The 23,119-nt window shown below is 42.5% G+C and overlaps 1 protein-coding gene across 3 annotated transcripts in view; it reads left to right on the top strand.

The window, feature by feature from the left end:
• The window catches only part of SASH1 (SAM and SH3 domain containing 1), a 251,479-nt gene that overhangs the window by 141,981 nt on the left and 86,379 nt on the right, over positions 1-23,119 (top strand). For all 3 annotated transcript variants that reach the window (XM_036870941.1, XM_036870939.1, XM_036870942.1), the window contains exons 3-4: positions 12,023-12,073; positions 12,200-12,249. In XM_036870941.1, coding sequence (XP_036726836.1) covers positions 12,023-12,073; positions 12,200-12,249 — 101 coding nt within the window. The remainder of the gene's footprint in view (positions 1-12,022; positions 12,074-12,199; positions 12,250-23,119) is intronic.

The raw sequence follows: 23,119 nt of genomic DNA, 5'->3' as shown, positions 1-23,119 counted from the left end.
GTCAGCAACTAGATGTACCCAGAGTATCTCTTGGTAAGTGTGGATCACTGCACATTGTTCTCACAACAGTGAGATTGGATGGGCCATCCAGAGTGGCTGGATGTCGTGGGTATCCACCACTGGGAAACGCAGGGGCCATTTGTATGTTGGTCTCCATAAGCCAAGTTCTGCTAGTAAAATGAAAAATTGAATTATACAACTTTTTTTTTTTTTTTTTTTGGCTGCACCGCACAGCTCGCGGGATCTTAGTTCCCCGACCAGGGATCGAATCGACCCCAGGCCCCGGCAGTGAAAGCACCAAGTCCTAACCACTGGACCGCCAGGGAATCCTCTCACAACTTTTTGAAAAGGATGATTAAAATATCTTCATGACACTGTGCCTTTAATATTTACATTTATATGACATGACATACTTATGTTAATTTTGTTCATAGTAAAGGTGCATTCTTCTACCGTGATGCATTTTATTGAAATGATCTATCATCAGGCAACGGTTTAGGTCTTATTCCTACATCTCTTCAAGATGCTTGGTGCATGCTATGTACTCAACACTGTTAAAGTTGTAGCCTGAAAGATCTAGTATATCATTTCCTAAGACAGTTTAGAAATTAAAGAATCGTACTGCCTTGTTGTTTGAAATGAGGCATGAGAGTACCAAGCTTGACACTCTTAGATTAAAATTATCCCTGATTTTAACCAATTCATCTAACATTCACTGACTCTCCCCTGTGTTTTAGCACAGTCATGCTTCAAGATGGCAGAACTCACCCTGCTTTCTCCCCAGACTGAGTTCTGCCCCTGTCCTGGGTACTTCCAGTAGATAGGAGGATGTGCATTTCATGAATGTCCCCTTGGGAGGCCCCTTGGTTTTCACTAGGGGATCTCAGGCCTACCTCCAGCTTTGCTGAAGTTAAAGCACTTGTGGGACAGTTCTGCAGGGGCATGGCTTGTGATGTTGGTCAGTGTGATATAGTGTCCTCTCTGCCAGAAGCCAGAGGAGAAATTCTCATTCTCATGATGGATAATGTCAATCTAACCGATCATGTCTCCTTTGCATTAAACATTAGAAGCTTAGCCCCAAATGTGTGGTCTGTCTTTAGTGTAGAATCCATAACCTGAATTTTGTGAACTAACCTAATTCATGGACCAGTTTTACTACACAATCTTGATTTTTCTCCCCCTTTGTATCATTTACATTAGTTTTTTAACGTTATCAGGCAACATTGCACTTAAGTGTTATCAGGCGTTTTAAGTCATTTTTTGGAATGTGGAGAGGTCTAATAAATATGTAACAAATGCTTGGAGAACATGGACTAATGCAGCAAGGAGACTCAATTACCACAGAGCAGTAATGGCTAGGTGGAAATTGCCACTTTTGGTTTCTTATCAATGCTTATAGAAATTCACTGATCTGTTCATTATAGTTGGGTTTTAAGACTGCAGTTAGCGGAATAGCATTCAACCGTGAAAAAAAAAAAGCTTTTTCCTTGGAACATTTCTTCTTTGATGTGGTGGGATGAGAGTAGTTTTCCATTCACTTTCACTCATTAGAAAAAATTTGGTATGCTGGGCGGTGAGCTTATTTACAGGAGCCTGAAAATGACTAACGTTTCCTGTTTCACCTATGAACGATTTAGGTGAAATAAGATATGACAAGCTGTGGGACCGAATTTAGAACACACAGACCACTACAGATTTTACCCTAAAAGTGACTCGATACCTCAACATGGTCTTTTTAAGTTCTTAGAGGTCTAAGTTGTAGATCTTTTTGAGAATATTTGTTGAATTGCTTTTACCTACCGATGTAACTCTGCAACCTGAAAGAAATCTTAAAGCATGAAAGTACATGTCCCAATCAGTAGGACTGGAATGAAAAATTAATGGAAGAGTCAGAATTACTGGCAAAATAATCCAGTTTAAACAAATCAAACCAATAGATAGCCATCAAGCGCTTCTCTTATTCAGAAAGTAACAGCCATGAGGAGAGGGCCCCCTGTCTTGTTCACTGCTGCCTCTTTAGCACTTCACATGGGGCTTGGTCCATAATAAGTGCTGAATAGTTTTTGTTGGACTGTGAGACTGTGTGTGTGTGTGTGTGTGTGTGTGTGTGTCTGTCTGTCTGTCTGTCTGTCTGTCTGTCTGTGTGCCTGTCTGTCTGTGGGTACAATGAATCCCCGTTAAGAAGGCATTTATAGTCTAGTTGAGGGAATAAGACACAAACAAGTGAGCAGAAGAGTAGCTACACGTAGGGACCCTCAGGAATGGCACTTAAGGCACAGTTGGGCAGCGAAGGTTTAATGGGAGGTGGGTTTGTAGCTGGATCTGAAGGATGGCTAGGGTTTGGGTGGAAAGGAAGCAGAAGTGAAACTACTAGGACAGCACGCACTCAGGGGACATTGGACCCAGCACCTGGTCTCTAAGTCATTGGACCCAGCACCCGGTTTATGATCCGGCCTGTCGGTCAAATGGCCTCTCCTTCAGAAATGTGGACTTTATCCTGTTGGTATTGTGTTTCCACATTTTGGGAAAATTTTGGAACAGAGAAATGACACAGAGTACAAAGCAGTGTGCTTCTCAAAGTGACATGAGCAAACGGATCACCTGGGGATCTTGGTAAAATGCAGATTTTGATTCAGGAGGTCTGGGGTGGGGCCCAAGACTGCCTTTCTAACAAGCTTCCAGGTGATTCTAATGCTCATGATACATGAAGCACTTTAAATAGCAAGGACATAGCATTAGGATTTCAAGAAGATTTAACGGACAGTAGTGCTTGAATGGGCATGACCCTGTTCCATCCTGGGGTTTTAGATTCCAAAAGGAACTTAAAGATAATCAAATGGTCCATTTCTCTTTCATTGCCATTGGAAAGACCAAATAAAATAAAACGAAGGTCTGAAGCGGGAGCCGGGCTGGAACTCGGTTCTCCTGGCTTGACGTCATCACCCCCCACTCCGCTGTGCAGCGCGGTCCAGGTCTGTGAGGGGGAAGGCTGCAGAGAAGCTGGTGTCTGTGGGAATGGAATGGGCTGGCTGGATGCAAGAAGCCATGTGAAGGGAGAAGCAGCAGCTCCTAGTAGCTGATGTGATGGGGAGTGAGGAAACGCCTGAGAAAACATTGAGGTCTAAATCCTGGGCAAATGAACACGTGCCACACTGATGGGCTGGAATGGAGGAGTCAGACAAGAGGGGAGGAGACTCGGCCAACGGGAGGTACCACCACTTCAGTCTTCTTGTCAAGTGAGAGATGCCACATGCGTCTTAAAATCGACCACCAGCAGCAACTTTGCCCAGCAATTCAGAGCTTGGTTCCCTCCATTCATTGAACACATTAATAAGAGCATGTGGCATTTCACTTGTAGCTGAAAGTTGTAAGCACTCAGTCCTTTCACTTTTTCCGAGTCCTCCTTCCTGTACCCAGGGTGGAGGAGGAGAACTTGATGCTTAGCAGAGCTGGTGGTCGCCTGACGTTCTCCCGCTCCGCTTCTGGGGTGGGAGAGGGGTTTATCCTTCCTGCTCTTCCAGCTGTAAAGTTCATTTGGCTTCCAGCACTGCCAGCATTAAGGGAGGGAGAGGTGTGGATTTCCACAGGAACGTGGAAGCAAAGTTGGGGTGAGGATGAGGGCAGGATACTTGCTTTCCTGGTCCTACTCTGCCCTGAGTGGGTTTTTGATGCAGGTGTATTGCACAGTGGGTTGTAGCACTTCAGAGTGAAAATGTAGCCTATTAGGGTCAGAACCTTAGTTTTCTATTTGACCCATGCCCTACTGGTGTGACCTTATAGTGTGTGTGTGTGTGTGTGTGTGTTGCCCGTGTTTGGGCACATGTGCACATGCCCAAGCTGGTGAAAGCACACACGTGCTGTCATGTTTTGGTTTTGGTTTTGGTTCTGGTTTTGGCAAACCAGAACTGATTTCATCTTGGAACATTTGTTCTTTTTTTTGCTTCTATGTTATAAACATTTAGGGAACTATTTCCAGAAATTGTCCAAGTTGACAAGAAATGGATTTGAGGTTTTCTCCCCTAGTAATTTTGTCATCTGATTCCTTTCTAAAAAAACTATATGATACTATGGTTTAGTCTCTTTCGTTCAAATTATGAATATGAGATTATTTCTAAAATCATCATGGACCTTTATTGTTAAACATAAAATTCATGCATAGCTTTATGACACTAGTTACTAAAAATTTTAACACTTGAAGAATTTTAAACAGGGCATGGCCTAATTTGAGAAATTAAGTTTTGATATTTCTTAAGTTTTAATTTTAATTGTTGAGATAAAACTAAAATTATTATCAGATTTAATTTTTTAGAATGGTTATTATGTTTAAAAAATACAAAATTAATATGTGCTTGAAAATATGTTAAAAATTCCGAAATACAGTGGCCTTTGCAGGAACTACCATTGGTGTTTAGGAATCCTTTCAGATGTTTTCTCATACATTTATAAACATATACATGTAGATAATTTAAAAACATATATAGGATCTGGAGATTGCAGTTTAAATTTTTTAATTTTTATAACTAACTTTATAATTTTTTATTTGTTTTTTTAAAAATTGAAGTATAGTTGATTTACAATGTTTCAGGTGTACAACAAAGTGATTCAATATGTTATATATATATGTATGTATATATATTCTTTTTCAGATTCCTTTCCATTATAGGTTATTACAAGATACTGAATATAGTTCCCCGTGCTATACTGTAGGACCTTGTTGTTTATCCTTTGTTTTTTTTAAACGTTTATTTATTTTTGGCTGCTTTGGGTCTTTGTTGCTGCCTGCGGGCTTTCACTAATTGCAGTGAGCAGAGCCTACTCTTCGTTGTGGTTCTTGGGCTTCTCATTGCGGTGGCTTCTCTTGTTGCGGAGCCCCGGTTCTAGACACGCAGGCTTCAGTAGTTGTGGCGCACGGTCTCAGTAGTTGTGGTACACGGGCTTAGTTGCTCCGCAGCAAGTGGGATCTTCCTGGACCAGGGATCGAACCGGTGTCCCCTGCATTGGCAGGCGGATTCTTAACCACTGCGCCACCAGGGAAGTCCCTATCCGTTTTATATATAGTATTGTGTAGCTGTATCCCAAACTCCAAATTTACCGCCTCCATCTTTCCCGTTTGGTAACCATAAGTTTGTTTTCTATGTCCGTGAGTCTCTTTCTGTTTTCTAAATAAGTTCATTTGTATCTTTTTTTAGATTCCACGTATAAGTGATATCATATGATATACTTATGATATGATATCATAAGTAATCTTTTTTTTTTTTTAAAGGTCAAGTTTTTTGTTTTTTTTAAAATTTATTATTTATGGCTGTGTTGGGTCTTCGTTTCTGTGCGAGGGCTTTCTCTAGCTGCGGCAAGCGGGGGCCACTCTTCATCGCGGTGCGCGGGCCTCTCACTATCGCGGCCTCTCTTGTTGCGGAGCACAGGCTCCAGACGCGCAGGCTCAGAAATTGTGGCTCACGGACCTAGTTGCTCCGCGGCATGTAGGATCTTCCCAGACCAGGGCTCGAACCCGTGTCCCCTGCATCGGCAGGCAGATTCTCAACCACTGCGCCACCAGGGAAGCCCTAATCATTTGTTTTTAAATTTAAATTTGTTTAATTTAAAAAACTTTTTTCTTCATTTCTTACTATGTATAATACTATTATTACAACTTAAAAAAAAAACTGAAGTATAGCTGACATACCCTCCGCCACATCTCTCCCTCCCTCAATGCTGCCAGTGCTCAAAGCCAAATGAACTTCACAGTTGGAAAAGCAGGAGGGGTAAACATCGTGTTAGTTTCAGGAGAACAACATAATATTTGATATTTATATGTGATATTTGTATGTATTGCAAAATTATCACCACTGTAAGTCTGGTTTGGAGATTGTATTTTTAAGCTGATTTTCCACTGTTAGAAAAAGAAATAATAAAGGTAATGCAAGATTACATGCTTGTAAAAAGCGGCAAAGAGAAAAGAAGTGTAGATCCTCTCAGACCTTTTCCTATGCACATACTTACATGCACCCATGTTGGGCAATATTTATATTTTGCTTTGGCTTTCTCTGTTAATACTTCATTAAGTTAGGGAGGTTTCCTTAAGCGTTTGTAATTTACAAACTCACTAAGAATTTGTAATGTTAATGATATTTGTCATTCTTAACTAAGGCATCCACATGTTGCTTAATGATAAGCAGTTTAATTCATGGGTCAAGTTCCATACATCCACTTTCTTTTTAAATTTTTTAAACTTTAACTAAGTTATGATACCCTAACCTACAGTTACAGGTTCAGGCTCAGCTTCCAGTGTTGTGTGGCTCTCTGGATGCCCATATTGAACATGGACCAACGTTTGGAGTTATTTCTCATAAAATACTGCTTAGAATACTCTGTCAAGAGCAAAGTCAATGAGCATATCATACTCAAAAAGTATTAGGATGATAGATTTATACCTGGGAAATGGTAGTGAGTCCTTCTCTAATGAACTCTGTGGTTGTGTTCAAGTTGGAGTGTGTTTCTTCATGTTCTTTTGCAACATTTAGATGGAATATCTAAATTTGTTGAAAGTGATTTTTTTTTTTTTTTTTGCAATGACCGAAGAAAGTTTTCCAGTGCTAGGAAAGAGTCGAATTCTTGATAATTGAGCCATTTGCTCAAGACTGAGCCACAGTTAGGATGTAAGAAACCCTGATAGCTAAACCTTATCATTGAAAATTGTGAGGGAATTCCCTGGCAGTCCAGTGGTTAGTACTCCGTGCTTTCACTGCAGGGGGCCCGGGTTTGATCCCTGGTCGGGGAACTAAGATCCTGCAAAAAAAAAAAAAAATTGTGATATTTCACGATACGGTGTGTGGGATTTTCTTCAAAGTAAAAGGGTGGAGCTGAATTATGGGTGAAGGTATAGTTGAAACAAAGTTGATCCTGATGAGTAGATAATTGTTGATGCTAGGTAATAAGCATTTGGGAGGTTGTTATATATACTCTTATCCTTCCTTTTGTATATTGAGATTTTCTATAGTAAGTTTGAAATAAGAGACAGATAATAACTGTAGCCTAAAACACTGTGATACTTCAACTTTTAAAAAAATTCAATAGTGCTTTACAATTTTCAAAAGTTTCATCACACACATGATGTCATACAATACCATTAATAACTCTTTTTCCCTCCTACCCATCTATTGCCCCTCCTCCCTTCCCTCTCTCCACTGGTAACCACTAGTTTGTTCTGTGTATCTGTGTCTGCTTCTTTTTTGTTTTATGTGATAAGTTCAGGATGAAATATATTGCCATGATATGCTGCTTGAGTAAACTCTATAAAAATCACAAAAGAATGTTTCAGGACATTGTCAAGAATAAATAGTCTCATCTCATTCCTGGTTTCAAAAACTTACCTGAACTCCCATCTCCTTGGCAGTCAGTATGGTGGACTGTAGTTTCCAAACAGCCTTAATGATACCTCCCATCCCAGTGCCCTTCTTACCATGTGACTTTGACCCTCCTCCAAATGAGAGATGGGGCTCGGACTTTTGCCTCCGGGAGGGCTTGTGGGTCCAGCAGAAGCGACACTGTATAAGGCTATGTTATAATAGGTAGTACATATACATATATCTATTCTATTTCAAATTCTTTTCCCATTTAGGTTATTACAAAATATTGAGGAGAGTTCCCTGTGCTATACATAGGCCCTTTGGGTTATATATTTTATTTTAATTTTTATTTTATATTGGAGTGTAGTTGATTAACAATGTTGTTAATTTCAGGTATTCAGGTATAACTAACAACTAATGTTGTTAGTTTCAGGTATACAAAGTGATTCAGGTATACCTGAATGTTATATTCAGGTATACAAAGTGATTCCGTTATAGATAGTGTATTTGTATAAGTGTATATGGATAATGGAATCACTTTGCTGTACACCTGAAACTAACACAACATTGTCAATCAACTATACTCCAATATAAAATAAAAATTAAAAAAAATAAATTGTAACATTGTTTTAAAAAAAGGTAACACACTTCTGCCTGGTTCTCTTGGTATTCTCTCTCTGGAAGCACCCATGTATAGGTGTTCAGCTGATACCTCCTGCTTCAGTCCCAGCTTTTAGCCAGCATCAGCCTTCAGATATGTGAGTAAGTGAGCTTTCTGATGATTATGGCTCCAACCATCAAGTCGCCTCCCGCCCCCTTTGAATCTTCCCAACTGAGGAAGACATCATAGAGCAGAGATAAGCCTTTTCTTCCATGCCCTTCCTGAATTCTTACCTGCAGAATCTGTGAGCAAAATAAAATTCTTGTTGGTTTATGTAACTAAGTTTGGGTGATTTGTTACACAGCAGTAGCAACTGGAACAGTCAGAATATGTTAATGAGAGAGAGAAGAATCTTATTTCTCAGGGATCATCACTTTTCATAACATGCCCAAAAGATACATACATACTCAGTGATCTTGATGGTATTCACAATTTTTATTATTTCCATCAACGTGATGACTTCCAAATCAGGAATTGTATTGTAGACCATCCATTATTCCCAGAATAAAGTAGTTAGTGGCTGGGCAATCAGGTGTATCTCTTTAATTCTTCTTACTCCACCTCCCCCTTCATCAGGACTTCCTTCTGCTGGAACTCCAGAACCATGGCTTCCTGCCCCTTCCCCTCATTACACTCATTGAATTGGGAGCAGAGAAGGGGCTGGTCTAATTTGGGGACTGGACAGGGAAGAGGGATGTCAAGGAAACTTTCTCTGCCCATTCTTTTTTCTTTTTTTCCCAATAGTTCTTTTAATTTTTAAAAATTGAAGTAGAGTTGATTTACAATGTGTTCATTTTGGGTGTACAGCAAAGTGATTCAGTTATTTTTATATATATATATATTTATATATATTCTTTTTCAGAATCTTTTCCATTATGGTTTATCGCAGGATATTGAATATAGTTCCCTGTACTCTACAGTAGGACTTTCTTTATCCATTTTATATATAGTAGTGTGTATCTGTCAATCCCAAACTCCTAATTTATTCCTCCTCCCCTACCCCCTTTCATAACCATAAGTTTGCTTTGTGTGAGTCTGTTTCTGTTTTGTAAATAGGTCCATTTGTATCGGGTTTTTTTAGATTTCACATATAAGTGATATCATAGGATGTTTGACTTTCTCTGTCTGACTTACTTCACTTAGTATGATAATCTCTAGATCGATCCATGTTGCTGCAAATTCTCTGCCCATTCTGACCTGAATCTGTCCTTCTGAATCATGTAAGCAACACCCTTTATTGCTGCACACATGACTGGTGCTCCTTCTGCCTGACTCTATCACACTTTTTCATTTCACACTGCGCTGTGGAAAAAAATCTAATTTTTTTTAGAGATAAACAGAATAAAAAGTTGTCCAGCACTTTTTCCTTAAGTGTGTATGACACATTTTCAAGATTTGTTTCATGCTCTGTACATAAGGTGTTTTATCCAAGTGTGCGTCAGAACGCCTGCTAGCTTTAACTCTTATTTGTAATGTTCCATTTCTTAGGCTCAATGGTAGGTCCACATGGGTTTCATCACATTCACAAGACCATGATAGAATGATAGTCTTTTGTATGTTTGTCATTAATATCATGTGACATCCATCAGTGTCCTAATGATGGAATTTTGCCCATAGTCCATTCTGTTTTCTCACCAAACATCATATAGGTCCTTAACTTAGTGGATAATTTTACAAGCTTCTCCTCAATTGTGTAATATTTTTACTTTAGGATACGTTTACTCTAAGAAATGCCCCTTAACAATGATGGTCGTCTCTCCTTGAGAGATGAAATTAATAATGTTTGCTCAGAACAACATTATTTTGTGGCATGTTCTGGGAAAAAAAAAAAAAAACACTGGAAACATCATTGTGCAAGATCTCCTGTTAAACATATCCTGTTCCTGATAAAACAGATGTTCTGCATGGAAACAATAACTGGGTCCATTATTTTAATGGGGTGAATTTTAATACATTATATATCAAACTACACACCCAACCAATTTCCTAAGTAGCTACAGCACAGTCAAATGTCTATTATAAGTGACAAACTAACATGTGAAAGTGAATTGTTTAGAATATTGGTTCCAGATCATCAAACATTTAATATGATTGTTAACAAGCATCAGCTTTGTATTCAGGAACGGGTACATTTTGCGTAATATACCGTAAACATTGTGTTTATGGTGTGGAGTAACAAGTGATGCACTCAATAAATAAAATTTATTAGAAAAGTGCAGATAAAAATGTACAATAAAAGCAGGTAATTTCCTATCATGGTCTACGTTACCGAGTAATGTAGAGACTTAGACTATGAAGAAAGTTAAGAACAGAGGAGGGGAAGAGAGTCAAATCAGTTACTTTGTGTTGATGGTTATGGAGTTGGGTGTTAGAGAGACCATTTCAGAGGAACTAATAGAGTTGTGTCAAAATGCCAAGGCTTCCATACCGACTCCTGAACAGGAGGACTTAAGATGAAAAAATTGCAAGCTATACCTTTGCTTACTTCCTGCTGTTTAAGTTTGTAAATTTCTCTATGCGATAATGCTAAGAGGTTTGGTATCAGGGCATCATGATTGGTTTCTAAGCACCAAGAACCTCTGAAATACATATCCCCTTTGTTGATTGCACTTGAGTCTGATACCAATTGGACTTGGAACGTAACTCAAACATTTCCATACATTGTTCTGCGACAGAGTATAAATTTGATCATTATCAACAAAGGTGGCAATAAAAACCAGGAGGATGTTAACCAAAGCGAAGTTCACTGGGGCTTCACACCACTCTGATATTTTTTCATGACAAATAAGGTCCTGGGACTGGAGGTGAGGGGGTTGCCAGTCATTAAACACTTTTCTCCTGTGGTCTGCTTGCCCACATCATCCTCTTCTCAGATTTAATCACCCCAACACATTCATGTTATCTTCTGTATTTGTACTGGATTCCTGTTACCTTGTTTACATTTATACTTTCACTCCGAGTTACACTTACGTTACTGTTTCATTGCTAAGTTTTAAAATATTGGTCTAGATTTGCAGTTGTGCTAATGATGAAATAGGCAACCTGAAAAAAAATGAGCAATTAGATGCAAGTGAGAATTCGTAATTTGGATGATCTGCCCCCATTTCCTGAACGTTAGCTGAGACCAACCAAACAGTCTTCATGTAGTGCACATTACAGTCGTGAAGAAGATAGCAATCATTAAGAACCCAATAGGATTATTGGGAAACTCATAATTAATCTGCTAGTTCAAACTTGCACAACATTAGTAATATTACTCACTCCTCTAAAACTGCCCATCATCCTGCTTATGACGTGCTGATCAGCCGGGGACCACCCTGGACTTGGATCACACTTTGATGCAAACCTCTGCTTTAGCACCTATTTAGATTTAAAATTTTTCTCTACTTATGAAAAATTATCAGTGCGGTGCTCTGTGCTCTATTTACTACTATAACTCTCATTTTCTTATAGCATATTCTAACACTTCTAATAGTGTAATTATCCTGTTTTGTTGTCAGAGCTTATTTCAATATATTATTTTTTATCACAGGTAACAGGTTTATATCTCTTTTTTTGCTTTCGAAGGGGATACAGTTTTTTTTTTTTTAAACCATAAAATGCGTGTTATACTCTATGACTTTATCTCTAAAATTGTTTGAGTCCTCTGCCTCTTCTTTATGACTTTATGGCACAAATGGATCATAGTAAATTCTGCGTCCTGACGACGGTCTAATCACATCCAGAGCATCATTTCACCATTAACTCTCAGTACCCTTCAGTTAGATTGTGCTTTTTTCTTCTGCAGTAAAATTGTCAACAGTGTCAAGTGATGAAGTTTGGAAAACAGTTCAATTTTAAGAGGCTATGGCTCTCATTTTAAAAATAGTTTTTCCCGAAAATCTGTTTATCTCCTCCATCTCTTCCCACCATACCCTAGCATTTTCCAAATCCCCCCATCTCTTCTTACACAACTATTTGTCTTCTGGTGTGTGCCATGTTTGGAAGTCTCATTAAACCAGCATCTGTTCTGTTTTAGGAGAAACCCGAAGCCAGCCCAACGTCACTTCAGCTGCGGTCCCAGATCGAAGTAAGCACAGTGACTTGAATCATCTATTTTTGCTTCTGTCCTTTTTTTTTTTTAAGTGGTGTTATGTACAAATCAGATGAAGCCTGCTGTTCTGCCTGCACTGACGCTGTGAATCTTCTCTCCTAGGAGTCACTGGGCTTCTGTAGCACCGTGTCAACACCAGAAGTGGAAAGAAAGTAAGTTTTCTTCCTTCTGTCCAGGAGCAGAATTTCTAAGGTGTCTTTTAGGTCCATCCAGAGGGACGTGAAATGGGTGATCGTATTGTGTATGTACTACAGAGCTTGATGTCATTTTCCTTACGTGGTGTGTGTGTGTGTGTGTGTGTGTGTGTAGATGGGTGAGTGTGTTTTGTAATTCAGTTGGTGATGCAGAGGATTCTGCAAAGCGTTTATTGATTTTACACTCCTTATGGTAAGTGAGCTTAAATATCTGAAAGTGAGCATGGAGAAAAGGAAAGGACAGCTAAGTCAACCAAAATGGTTTTCTTCTTTTACACTGGTTTTTGATATAGGATGAAAGTCATAAAGAAGCAAAGTACAAAAATAGAGTACATTCCAGAATAAAACAGTGATTACAGGACCCTCTATGCACCTTGCTTTGGTGGGTGACCTTAAAACAAGGATAAATGCTTGTGACAGAGATGACAAAGGCTCACTACCCTTTCCTGTTAAAGGTAGTATGTTTGCCTCCTTGTCCTAACTTGGACCCTGTAATTTTTACTCTCATGGAAGATAATTCTATGTTACATCTTATATTTCCAGTATTTCTTTTAGGCCACTTAAAAAGAAAACAAAGCAAAATTTTTTTTTCCTATAACCTTTCCCTTTTCTACTTTATTCTATCATAATTATGGTAGAATGTTCTATTTATGATTTTCTGAGGTAAAGAACTTTTGAGAAAGTCCACATCTTTCAACAGACACTTCCTCTGGCACAGAGCCACTCATACTGTTTCAGGCCAAGAGAGGCGTAGAAGTGGTTTAGGCATCAAGTATTTCTGGAATGAAAAGCACACGTTAGGCGAGCGTGTGTGTGCTTTACAGCACAGCTCTGCCTAATCCATCCACGTGTGTGTGCTGCTGGCACAGACGCGGCTTCCAGGAGGGAAGGCTGCTGTGTGCCAAAGCTTTGGTTCTCACTGAGCAGCTTTGGATCAGGCCTGAGGAGTGTTAGGGGTGATGAGCAAGAGAAGACCAAGGCCATTGCCCACTCAAGGGTGGAAGGTAAATGTGCAGTACATAGGAATTTCCTTTGTCTTAGTTGCATGTATTCTCCCAGGAACTTAGTAGTGTGGAGGCTGAAATAGCCAAGAGAGCTGAGTTGACATTGATTTTGAAATTGGAGGTACGATGGTGGTGTTGCACCGAGTGTGGGCAGAAACACTGAGTGAAGGGGCTGTGGGCTTTTCTGACCTGGTTTGCTACCTAAATGGCATGATTCAGGCTGAGAACTCAGGTGATCTCTCAGACTCTCTGAATCTTTCAGTGGACAAGAAATGTTCGCCTTTCCTCCTAAGAGGAAGTGACTCACCAAGTCACCAAACTTGTACTAATCTTATTTAGGCTGGGTATTTCTCCTTCCCCTCAATTGTTGGTAGTCATTCTTTCCGTGTTTATATCTTCTACTTAGTAAAATGTGGCATGACGCTTGTGGCCCAGAGAAAGACCGACAGCTTCCTGAGGTTAACAATTTTGAGACACACACACACACACACACACACAGACCACACACACACACACACAGACACACACACACACACTGCTGCTTACAATCCCCAACCTCCCATCTGTAATACTACCGCTCTGCTTCAGTTAAATTAAATAGTTTATTTAAATTTAGTTGTTTCTAAAGAATTTGAAAATTTCAATCCATTTCATCCTCCACTTCCCTTTAAATGGTTTTCGAAAACAATGACACTCTTTTTTCCTTTAATTTAAAAAAAAAACTTTTGAAAAGTTTTTTAACTTACAGAAAGGTTACAAGAATTGTGTGATGAACTCCCATATAACTTTTACTTAGACTCACCAGTCTGCATGCTTGGTCTCTCTCTTCTACACACATACACACACTTATGTAATATCATTGATTTTTACTGTTACTTCACTAAGTTGCACACCTCATGACCCTCACTCCTAAATACCTTAGCATGTATCTCTTAAGACAAGGACAATCTTGTAGAGAACCACAATATAATTACCAAATTAAAAAATTTAATAGTGATTTTCCTAATATACAGTTAATATTCAAGTTTCTCTAGTTGTCGCAATAATAATTCTTATAGCATTTTTTTTCAATCCAGCACTTTAAAAAAAATTACTCATGGCATTTACATGTCATGTCTCTTGCACATTTAATCTGAAAGGCTTTCTTGGCTTTTCTTTGTGACATTTTTTGAGAATGTAGGCTAGTTGTCTTGTGAAATGTTTCTTGATCTGGGGTTTTTTTTGTTTCTCTTTTTTTTTTTTAAGATTCAGGTAATGCATTACTGGTGCTGTGGCCTCCACAGTGCATTACATCATGATGTCAGTTTGTCCCATCGTTGGTGATATTAATTCTGATCTTTTGGTTAGAGTGATGTCTGTCAGGTTTCTTCTAAGAAGTTACAATTTTCCCTTGTAATTAATAAATATTCTGTGGGGAGATAATCTGAGACTATGTAAATGTCTTGTTCCTCATTAAATTTTTACCTAATGGTTTTAGATTCTTTTAATGATTCTTGCCTGAATCAGTTTTTACTGTGATGGCTGCAAAATGGTGATACTTATTCTGAAATTGATGATTGTTTTGAATTTAAATCTTCCAAAGTTTGTTTTTTTTTTTTTTTTTTGTCTTTTTAAACATGAGGTATCACCCTGGACGCTCAAGGTCAGATTATAATCTGAGTAGGTTTGATGTAGTGTTTATATTGAATTATTTGTATTTTTCTACTTGAAAATGCAAGTACCTTGAAATGCAAAATCCTGCTATTCTTCAAATGAAAATCCTTGCTGGTAACTTTGCAAGCCCTGGAGGACGACCTGGCAAACCAATTGGTTGTGTCTGGTGAGTGTCTGCAGAGTCTCTGCCAACCAAAATATCCTTCTGAGTCAGCAGTGTTGTTTTATTGGCAGATGGTTTCTTCTACTTTTTATTCAAAAGGCAGGAGAACTCAGTAAACAAAAGTGGACAAATCCAACAGCAGCACCACCTTAGAAGCAGAGGCGTAGATGATGGCAACAGGTAACAGGGGAGCTGAGAGGTTGATGGGCCCTTCCAGATCCACTGTCCCCCCTCTCCCCACAGTTGTCTCAGGGGCCTCAGTACCCCTGCCCTCCCTTGTCCCCCAGTTAAACCTGTTGTAAGAAAAGTATCAGGCATTAATTATGATGCAAATGTCTGTTTTCTAAAAAATACATCACCTCTCCCAGTGGTATTTTGCATTTCACAAGGTTTAAAGTCTTAAGTTACAGGAATATAACTCTGGCAAGAAAACACCCAGGAGGTGGGTTTTGTGGGGGGAGACCAGCAGTGAGAATTCTAATATACCTGGCCTGACAGCACCTGGGTAGCCTGACAAGTGGGGGACTGCTTGGGCTCTATTTGGCTTGGCCCATCTGGCGTCTAGATGTGCAGAACCTGCATGGTGAAAGCAGGGATGGACGGAGGGATGGATGGAGAGAGAGAGAGAGAGAGAGAGAGAGAGAGAGGGGGAGGGAGGGAATGGGCCTGCCAGCCGCCCCCCTCCCACTCCCCTTCCCAGTGTGACAAAGTCCCCATTCATCCTTAATTTTCTTACAGTCTGTGGGCCCTCCCTACGCTTTCACTGAAAATATAATAAAGGAGGCCAAAGGAGCTTTAATTTGAACCTCTTCTATGTATATCTATTTGCATTGCCTATTGATGAGACTATCCATCTTATTACACCAATCTTGGATTTGTGTTGACTGGTTGCAAAGGTGAATGTTAGTTAAAATTTTTGTTACTCACCAGTTATTCTCAAGAATAACTGAGAGCAAGCCGTTTTGGTTGGAAAACATCTTTGTAACGGTACCTGTTCGGAGTGGGTGTGGGCAGGGAATGTGTTGCCTCCATCCCAGTTCTGTAAGGATGGAGCTGTCAGCCACTGCAGTGCCTCCCACCCCAGGGAATTCTGTATGGAGAAAAACCAGGAGTCATTCTGTGCTTTGGATCCTGGCCCTATTAGTTAAGATGCATACCTAAGGAATAATTTCAGTGAGCCCAGATTCTTGCATCTTCCCATACATAGAAAGCCACTAAAGTAATTAACTTGAAATGTCTGGTTTTTTTGGTGATTAATAGTAATCTTTTGATGTTCAACTATGTGTTTTTTTCTCAGCCCAAAAAAAATCCTATATATCCTGGTTCCTCCCTTGTCTCTTAGGATCCGTTCCTCAGAGCTCTCTGAGAGGCTGTCCCCTGGGCTATAGTCTTCAGTAAGATCTCCAAATAAAACTGAACTTGCAACTTTTATGTTGTGTGTTTTTCTTCAGTCAACAAAGTTTAGTTACAGGTAACAGAAAACCTGACAAATAGTGGCGTAAACTAATACAAGGTTCACTAGATACATTCTTGTTCAGGGGTAGGTCCAGGGCTGGCACTGTGGCTCAAGCAAGCCTTCAGGAACTCAGACTGTCCTTTCCCTTTCCCTTTCCCTTTCCCTTTCCCTTCCTCCCTCCTCCCTCCCTCCAGTTTTAAAAATGCTGCTGCATCTTACAGGAGGGAAGGAGAAGCAGGGTAAAGGGAAGAAGGTAAAAGGGCAAAAAGCCAAAAGCACTTCCCTTACAAAGCTTGTCCTAGAAAACCCTGTACGCCACACTCCACTTTACCCCACTCATTTTTTCGTTGCAGCATCTGTTCCCAGAGCACCAGTGCCCTATGAGCACAGGGCACTGTTCTGGGTGCTCTTATTCCCATTGGCAAAATGCAGAAACGGAGGCACAGAGAGGTTGATAAATTGCCCAAGGCCGACACAGCTAGTAGTGTGGACAGGTCCCAGATTGGCTCCCACTTAAGAATTCATGCTCCTCAACAACTAAGGTCTAATTCCAAAGTACCTGTAGTTGTATTGCTTATGCAAACAGAGAGGTGAGAGGTGAATTGAGTTCATGAGCATTATGTAAATAGCAGCAGTTAAAACCTCCACTTCGGTTTCCCTTGGAAGTAGGAACAAGTTTTATTCTTATATAAGCTGGGTCTCTCATTTATCTATAGAGGCAGGAAGGTCCAAAATAAATCTCAAAACTTCACCTTAGCCAATATTTATAAACTCTTTTCTACTAAGTCTTTCACTAGAGTTGAAATTCTCTGATTTAGTTCCCCTTTCTTTCACTTACCTGTGGTGAAAAAGCCCAAACAATATAGTAGCATGATGGAAGAGGAAGATATAATAAAAGGGAGGGAGCTGTGTTCTGTGGTCGGATAAAATGGATAGAGTTTATAAATATTCTATGCAAGCATTTATTCCATTTGGCTTTCCTTCACTCTCGGAACTGTTTCATCTGTCAAGCTGGTGACTCTTTCTTTGGCCGTGCCACATGGCATGTGGGATCTTAGTTCCCCGACCAGGGATCGAACCCGCGCTCCCTGCATTGGAAGTGTGGAGTCCCAACCATTGGACCGCCAGGGAAGTCCTGGTGACTCTTTGGAAGGTGTCAACTTTCCTTTTTTCCCCCTCAAAAATCTGTCTTCCCCTCCTCTTTCCTCTAGACTCCAGAGAAGAAGCCCCAGCAGGCATTCATGTGTCCCCTTTGGTCCATCACCCACCTCTGTGTCACCTGCTACCTCCTCTCGGATTGCTTGCGTCCTGGTCACATCCACCCTCTGCCTGCCTGGTTGCCTTCTCCCTCCATCTGCTCCAGGTGGGTGGAGCTCCTGCAATCTCGCAGACAGGCCATATTCTCCCGTGGACGCTGAGCCTCTTGATTGCTGTTCCTCTGGTGGGGTGCCCTGTCCGCTACTCCTACCATCCTCCCCACCCCGCTTACCTGCGCAAGCTCTGTTCAACCTTATTTTTATTATTTTTGGCCGTGTAGCATGTGGGACCCCTGCATTGGAAGCGCCGAGTCTTAACCACTGGACCGCCAGGGAAATTCTTCCATTCAACCTTAAAAGCTCAGCTCTGGTCTTGCCTCTCCCAGAAGTCTTCCCTGATTTGCAGATGGAGGTGAAGCGTCCCGCTGCTGGACTCTATAACCCCTGAGCTCTCCTGCTGCTGTTGCAGTGGGCTGCACTTATGGGTGCTCCTATGTGGTGACTGTGGTGTGTGTGTGTGTGTGTGTGTGTTGAGTTGTGTCACCTCCCACGCTAAGGCCAGGATCTTTTACATAAAAGGCTTTCAGTAATGTTGGATGAATGCGTGAGTGGGTGGGTGAGCGCACACTGGTACATGCCACTTCTTCTCCACCCCATGAGAATCTCTCCATCCTCCCAAACCATAATTCCATTTCTCTGCCCTCCTAGTTGCTAAACTTCTCCCCTAAAGCTGGACCCCTCTCTTCCTTCCCTGCTGAGATGCTCTTTCCAAGGTCCGAGGCCCCTCCCCCTCGCAGATGCTCGTTGCATTTGGCACTGATTTTCCCTTTGGTCACGCTGCTCTCTCCGCCCTTAGCGTCCATGACTTTGTGGTTTTCAGTTTCTCCCCCCTCACTTTATGCCCACTCTTGGCAGCTCCCTTCTTCCCTGCCCACCCCTTACTCTGGTTGTTCCCCTGGAGCTTTCATCCAGCCTGCAAGTTCTCCCAAGATACCTACCCCACCCTTGGCTTTGAACTACTGCCTTGGGCACCCACGTCAAATCTACGCCTCTCCCTCTGCCCTATCCCCCCATCTGGTGACCTGCCCGTTTGCAGTCTTTTGCCGGATGTCTACTCATTGCGATTCCAGTCACCCCAAGCTGCACATTCTTTCTTTCTTTCTTTCTTTCTTTCTTTATTTTTGGCTCTGTTGGGTCTTCGTTTCTATGCGAGGGCTTTCTCTAGTTGTGGCAGGTGGGGGCCACTCTTCATCGCGGTGCGCAGGCCTCTCACTATCGCGGCCTCTCCCGTTGCGGAGCACAGGCTCCAGACGCGCAGGCTCAGTAGTTGTGGCTCACGGGCCCAGTTGCTCCGCGGCATGTGGGATCCTCCCAGACCAGGGCTCGAACCCGTGTCCCCTGCATTGGCAGGCAGATTCTCAACCACTGCGCCACCAGGGAGGCCCTGCACATTCTTATGGTAGAACATACCACCCCTTCTTTATCCTTCCTTCTCACTGTGACAACCTGTTCTTTGTCCATATGTCCCCTCTTTTGTCCTAGGGACCACTTTCCACACTTCACCCAGCCTTTACATCTTATTCCCGCTCTTCTTCCACGATTCCAAAACCTAACTGCCCAATCTTGTTGCTCCCTACTTCTATAACTTTCCCTTGTTCCCCTCCTTTTCATCGTCACTACTCCACGTGAGACCCTTAACGCTCTTCTCATGAACTGGAGAAGAGCATTCAGGAAGTTACTCCCTAAAGTACAGTTAGGCAATTAGGTCCCGTCACACTGAGAGGATGCTGAGATCCCCTCAGGGACAGTTATAATTTAGGATCTCTGCAGATTTTCACCTTCGTGATCAAAACCCGCCCCCGTGCCTCCTCCTCTCCACACGCCGCCCCCCCCCCCGCCCCCCATAGAGCACCAGCCCATCTTTACTGCTGCATCTGCCAGTTTCCCAGCCACATGACCCAGTTCCAGACCCACGGGACGCTCTTGTTTCCAAATGCCTCCTGGGTTGTCTGGAGTTCCTGCCTTGAAAGCATTTCCTTCTTTTAAGTCCTGTTTTAAGGACTGCTTCTCCTTGAATGCTTTCTCAGTCCCGTCGCCAGCTGTATTCTTTCCACCTCTTGGAATCCAGTAGCAATTTTGTGTGGATTTGATGTCACTTAATGTACTGTCACATGTGTCATCATCATCATTGTTGTCAACGTTATAGCACTGCTTCTTGGGTTATGTATGTGTATTGGGCACTGGTGCTAGTCACTTTTATTGTATGTTTTCATTGAATTTTTCATGTACTCATTGAGATACGTACTATTTTTGAGGATAATTACCTTGCCTGAGGTCCCAGAGCAAGAGACAAAAGTCCTAATCTGGTCGAAGTGCCATTGTAGCCTTGGGGTTAAGATGCCTGGCCTGAAAGCAGATTCTCTGGGTTCATATCCAGGTGCTTTCCTCCAGCTCGTCAGCTCTTGGATAGTTACTTACCTTTATATCTACAGATTCCACGACTATAAAATGAGGATAAACATTACAGGACTGCCCTCAGTAAGCTATCAAGCATCTAATAAGTGCTCAGCAATCATGTCTGTTATCATTGTCTGTCCCGTCTGACCCTAGTTCATGCCCTTGCCCCTGGCTCTAGCCCCTCGTGCACTTTTCTAATCCCACCCTACCCAGCATGATCGTGGGCTCCTTGAGGCCATGAACTCACTCTCTTCCTCTCTTTGGATTTTCTTTAATATCCAGAACAGTGGTTTGCATAGAGCAAGTGCTCATTAAATACTTGCATCAAATTTATTAAATGCCCCCAGTACTTTGAAGTAAGATTAAAACTGGATTATCTCCAGGACTGGAATTACAGAAGACCTACTTTGGTCTCACCTGTTAGCTAGCATATGCCAGTGTCTCCCTAAAATGATAGCAGTGTCATATGAAGTCAGTGCTTTCTGCTTGTGAATATTAGCATTAAAAAGACACCTGTTAAAAGCATTTTTAAAAACATGTAGTGGAGAGAATGGTAGTTTCCACAGATCCCCAGATCTCTTTGTAAGAGCTGCCCCTCACCTTCGCACCCGATTCCATTCTGCAGTCTTGTTCAAGTTGTCTCAGATTTTCCCTCCTCTGTTAATCAGAAATAACAGACCACATAACATCTCCAGATAAAGCTATGGTATGGAGAAGCACACAAAATATTAATTTTAAAAATCCTTAAATGTTTTAAACCTGCAATTTTGTTGGGAAAGTACACTTGTTTTTATTTATTCTTAGTAACAGATTTATTGATATAGTTCACATACCATACAACTCACACCTGTTAAACGGTATACAGTCAGTGGGTTTTAGAATGTATATTCGCAGGGTTTTTGCGACCGTCACCACAGTCAATTTTGGAATATTTTTGTCAATTCAAAAAGAAATCCTGAAATGTGTAAGAAATTTCATAAGTTCTTTTCGAAGCGGGACCTCCTCCTCTTCCTCAGTTAGCTCGTTCCCAGCGCCTGGGTTTGAGGAGAGGGGCTCAGGCTTCATCCGTTTGTGGAGGCCCCCTGAGGGCAGGGGCTGAGGCCTGTGGTCGCGTGGACTCCTGTGTGACGGGCCGGGGCTCTCTTTCTCATTGGTAAACGTGAGCTCTAGAAGCCCACAGGCACGGTGATTGGTTATCAGTCCTCCTTGGGAACAGACCAGAGTCAGTGAGAATTGCTGATGAGGCCTGCGAGTTTGCTGGGAAATCCAGGTCAAGCCGTGTCCCCCGGAGCTGAGACTAATGCATCCCGTTTCCGCATCCTGTTTGTGGCAGAGCCGTGGGGTGTGGAGGGGAACACCACTTCTTTCCCGTGGGGAGAGAGCATGTGTGAGGAGTGTAGCAGCCTTGTGGAGGCACGTTCTTCAGAATGGCTCACAGGTCGGTTCTGCCCGGGTCAGGTGGGTGTGTCCCCACTGTCCCCCCAGGAAAGGGAGGTGGGCGCTCGTGGCCCGTTAGAGCAGCACCAAAGGCGACTCAGGCCCCCAGTGTCTGGTCCTTGGAGCTCACGGGGAGGAGGGGGCGAGGTGAGACAGGCAGACAGCAAACTTAAGTTTCAGAAAATAAATAGGCTGCACCAAGAGCCAGGCATCGGCATATGTATTCTGTATTCCTTTGCTTTAATCGGTTGAGCAGTAGACATCTGCCAAGGCTGTGGACATGAGGGCAAGGGGCTGGGCTGCCAGTCTGTCTGTGATTGTCACCCCTCCAGGCTTCAGCTCCCAGGGACACGGCGGCGAGTCTGAGTCAGGGGGTCTCCGGGTTCCTTCTAGCCTGGGCCATCCCTCCTTTTCTGACCCATTCCGAAGCATGCCGGGCACCGGGCAGCGTTGCGCGGGCTCTCCGCGTTCGCTGTCGCTGATGTCAGCTTTGGTGTTGGACAGAACCTGAGCCTGAATTTAAGCTCTGCTAGTTGTGGGATTTGAATTCTCCAAGCCTCAGGTTCCTAATCAATAAAACGTGCAGGATAAAAGCTCCTTCAAGGGTGGTTGTGTGAAATACCCAGTGCCGTGCCTGCCTAGGTAGGTGCTGTTCTCTCCACAGCCGCAGAAGGTAGGGTGCTGCCCCGCACGGCAGTGCACCTGTGGTTTCCATCCTGCGTCTCAGCAGACGGTGCCGGACACACAGCTCGTAGTGGCCACGGTCACTTACAATGCGCCTCTCCCCCACGGGCTTTCCTGTCCTTTCAACGCCCCGAAGATAGGAGGGTGGGGGAGGGCCGGGAGACAACCACCGCTTTCACAGATCCCGTGCGGTCGCAACGTGCTGAAATGTGTGTTTGTGTGGGCGGCTGTGTGCCACACACGTGTGTGCTCCATCGCGCGGCATATTTGAGGGGCTCAGCATTCCAGAACGCAGGGGCTCCAAGTAAGAGCAGCTGTGCCAGAATTCTCCACCTCAGCTGTTTCCCTCTGAAAACTCTATGGCCCCGAACTCCGGCTGGCGAGGGAGCCTCCAGCTGACCCAGCCCAGCTTGAGTCCACGTGCCTGGGCTGCATCAAGCGACTGCCAGGAGGTACTTAGCATGCAGAGGTGACCACTGATGACTGTCTGTCCTGCAGGAGAGGTGACCGGAACACTGGGCCGGGGAGGAGGGGGGCTATCAGTAGATAAATAGCATTCCTCTCCTGGCAGGAATAAGGGAGGACCCATACCTACAACTCGTGTGTGTAAATCCTCCTAACAAAACTATAATGTAAATGGTAGTCGTCAGTTAAGGAAACCGAGGTTTAGAAAGACTAAATGACACACCAAGATCACGAGTCCAAACCTTGGTTGAGG

The sequence above is a fragment of the Balaenoptera musculus genome, chromosome 12, assembly GCF_009873245.2.
Source record: "Balaenoptera musculus isolate JJ_BM4_2016_0621 chromosome 12, mBalMus1.pri.v3, whole genome shotgun sequence".
Lineage (NCBI taxonomy): Eukaryota > Metazoa > Chordata > Mammalia > Artiodactyla > Balaenopteridae > Balaenoptera > Balaenoptera musculus.
This window is presented reverse-complemented; position numbering and strand designations above follow the sequence as displayed.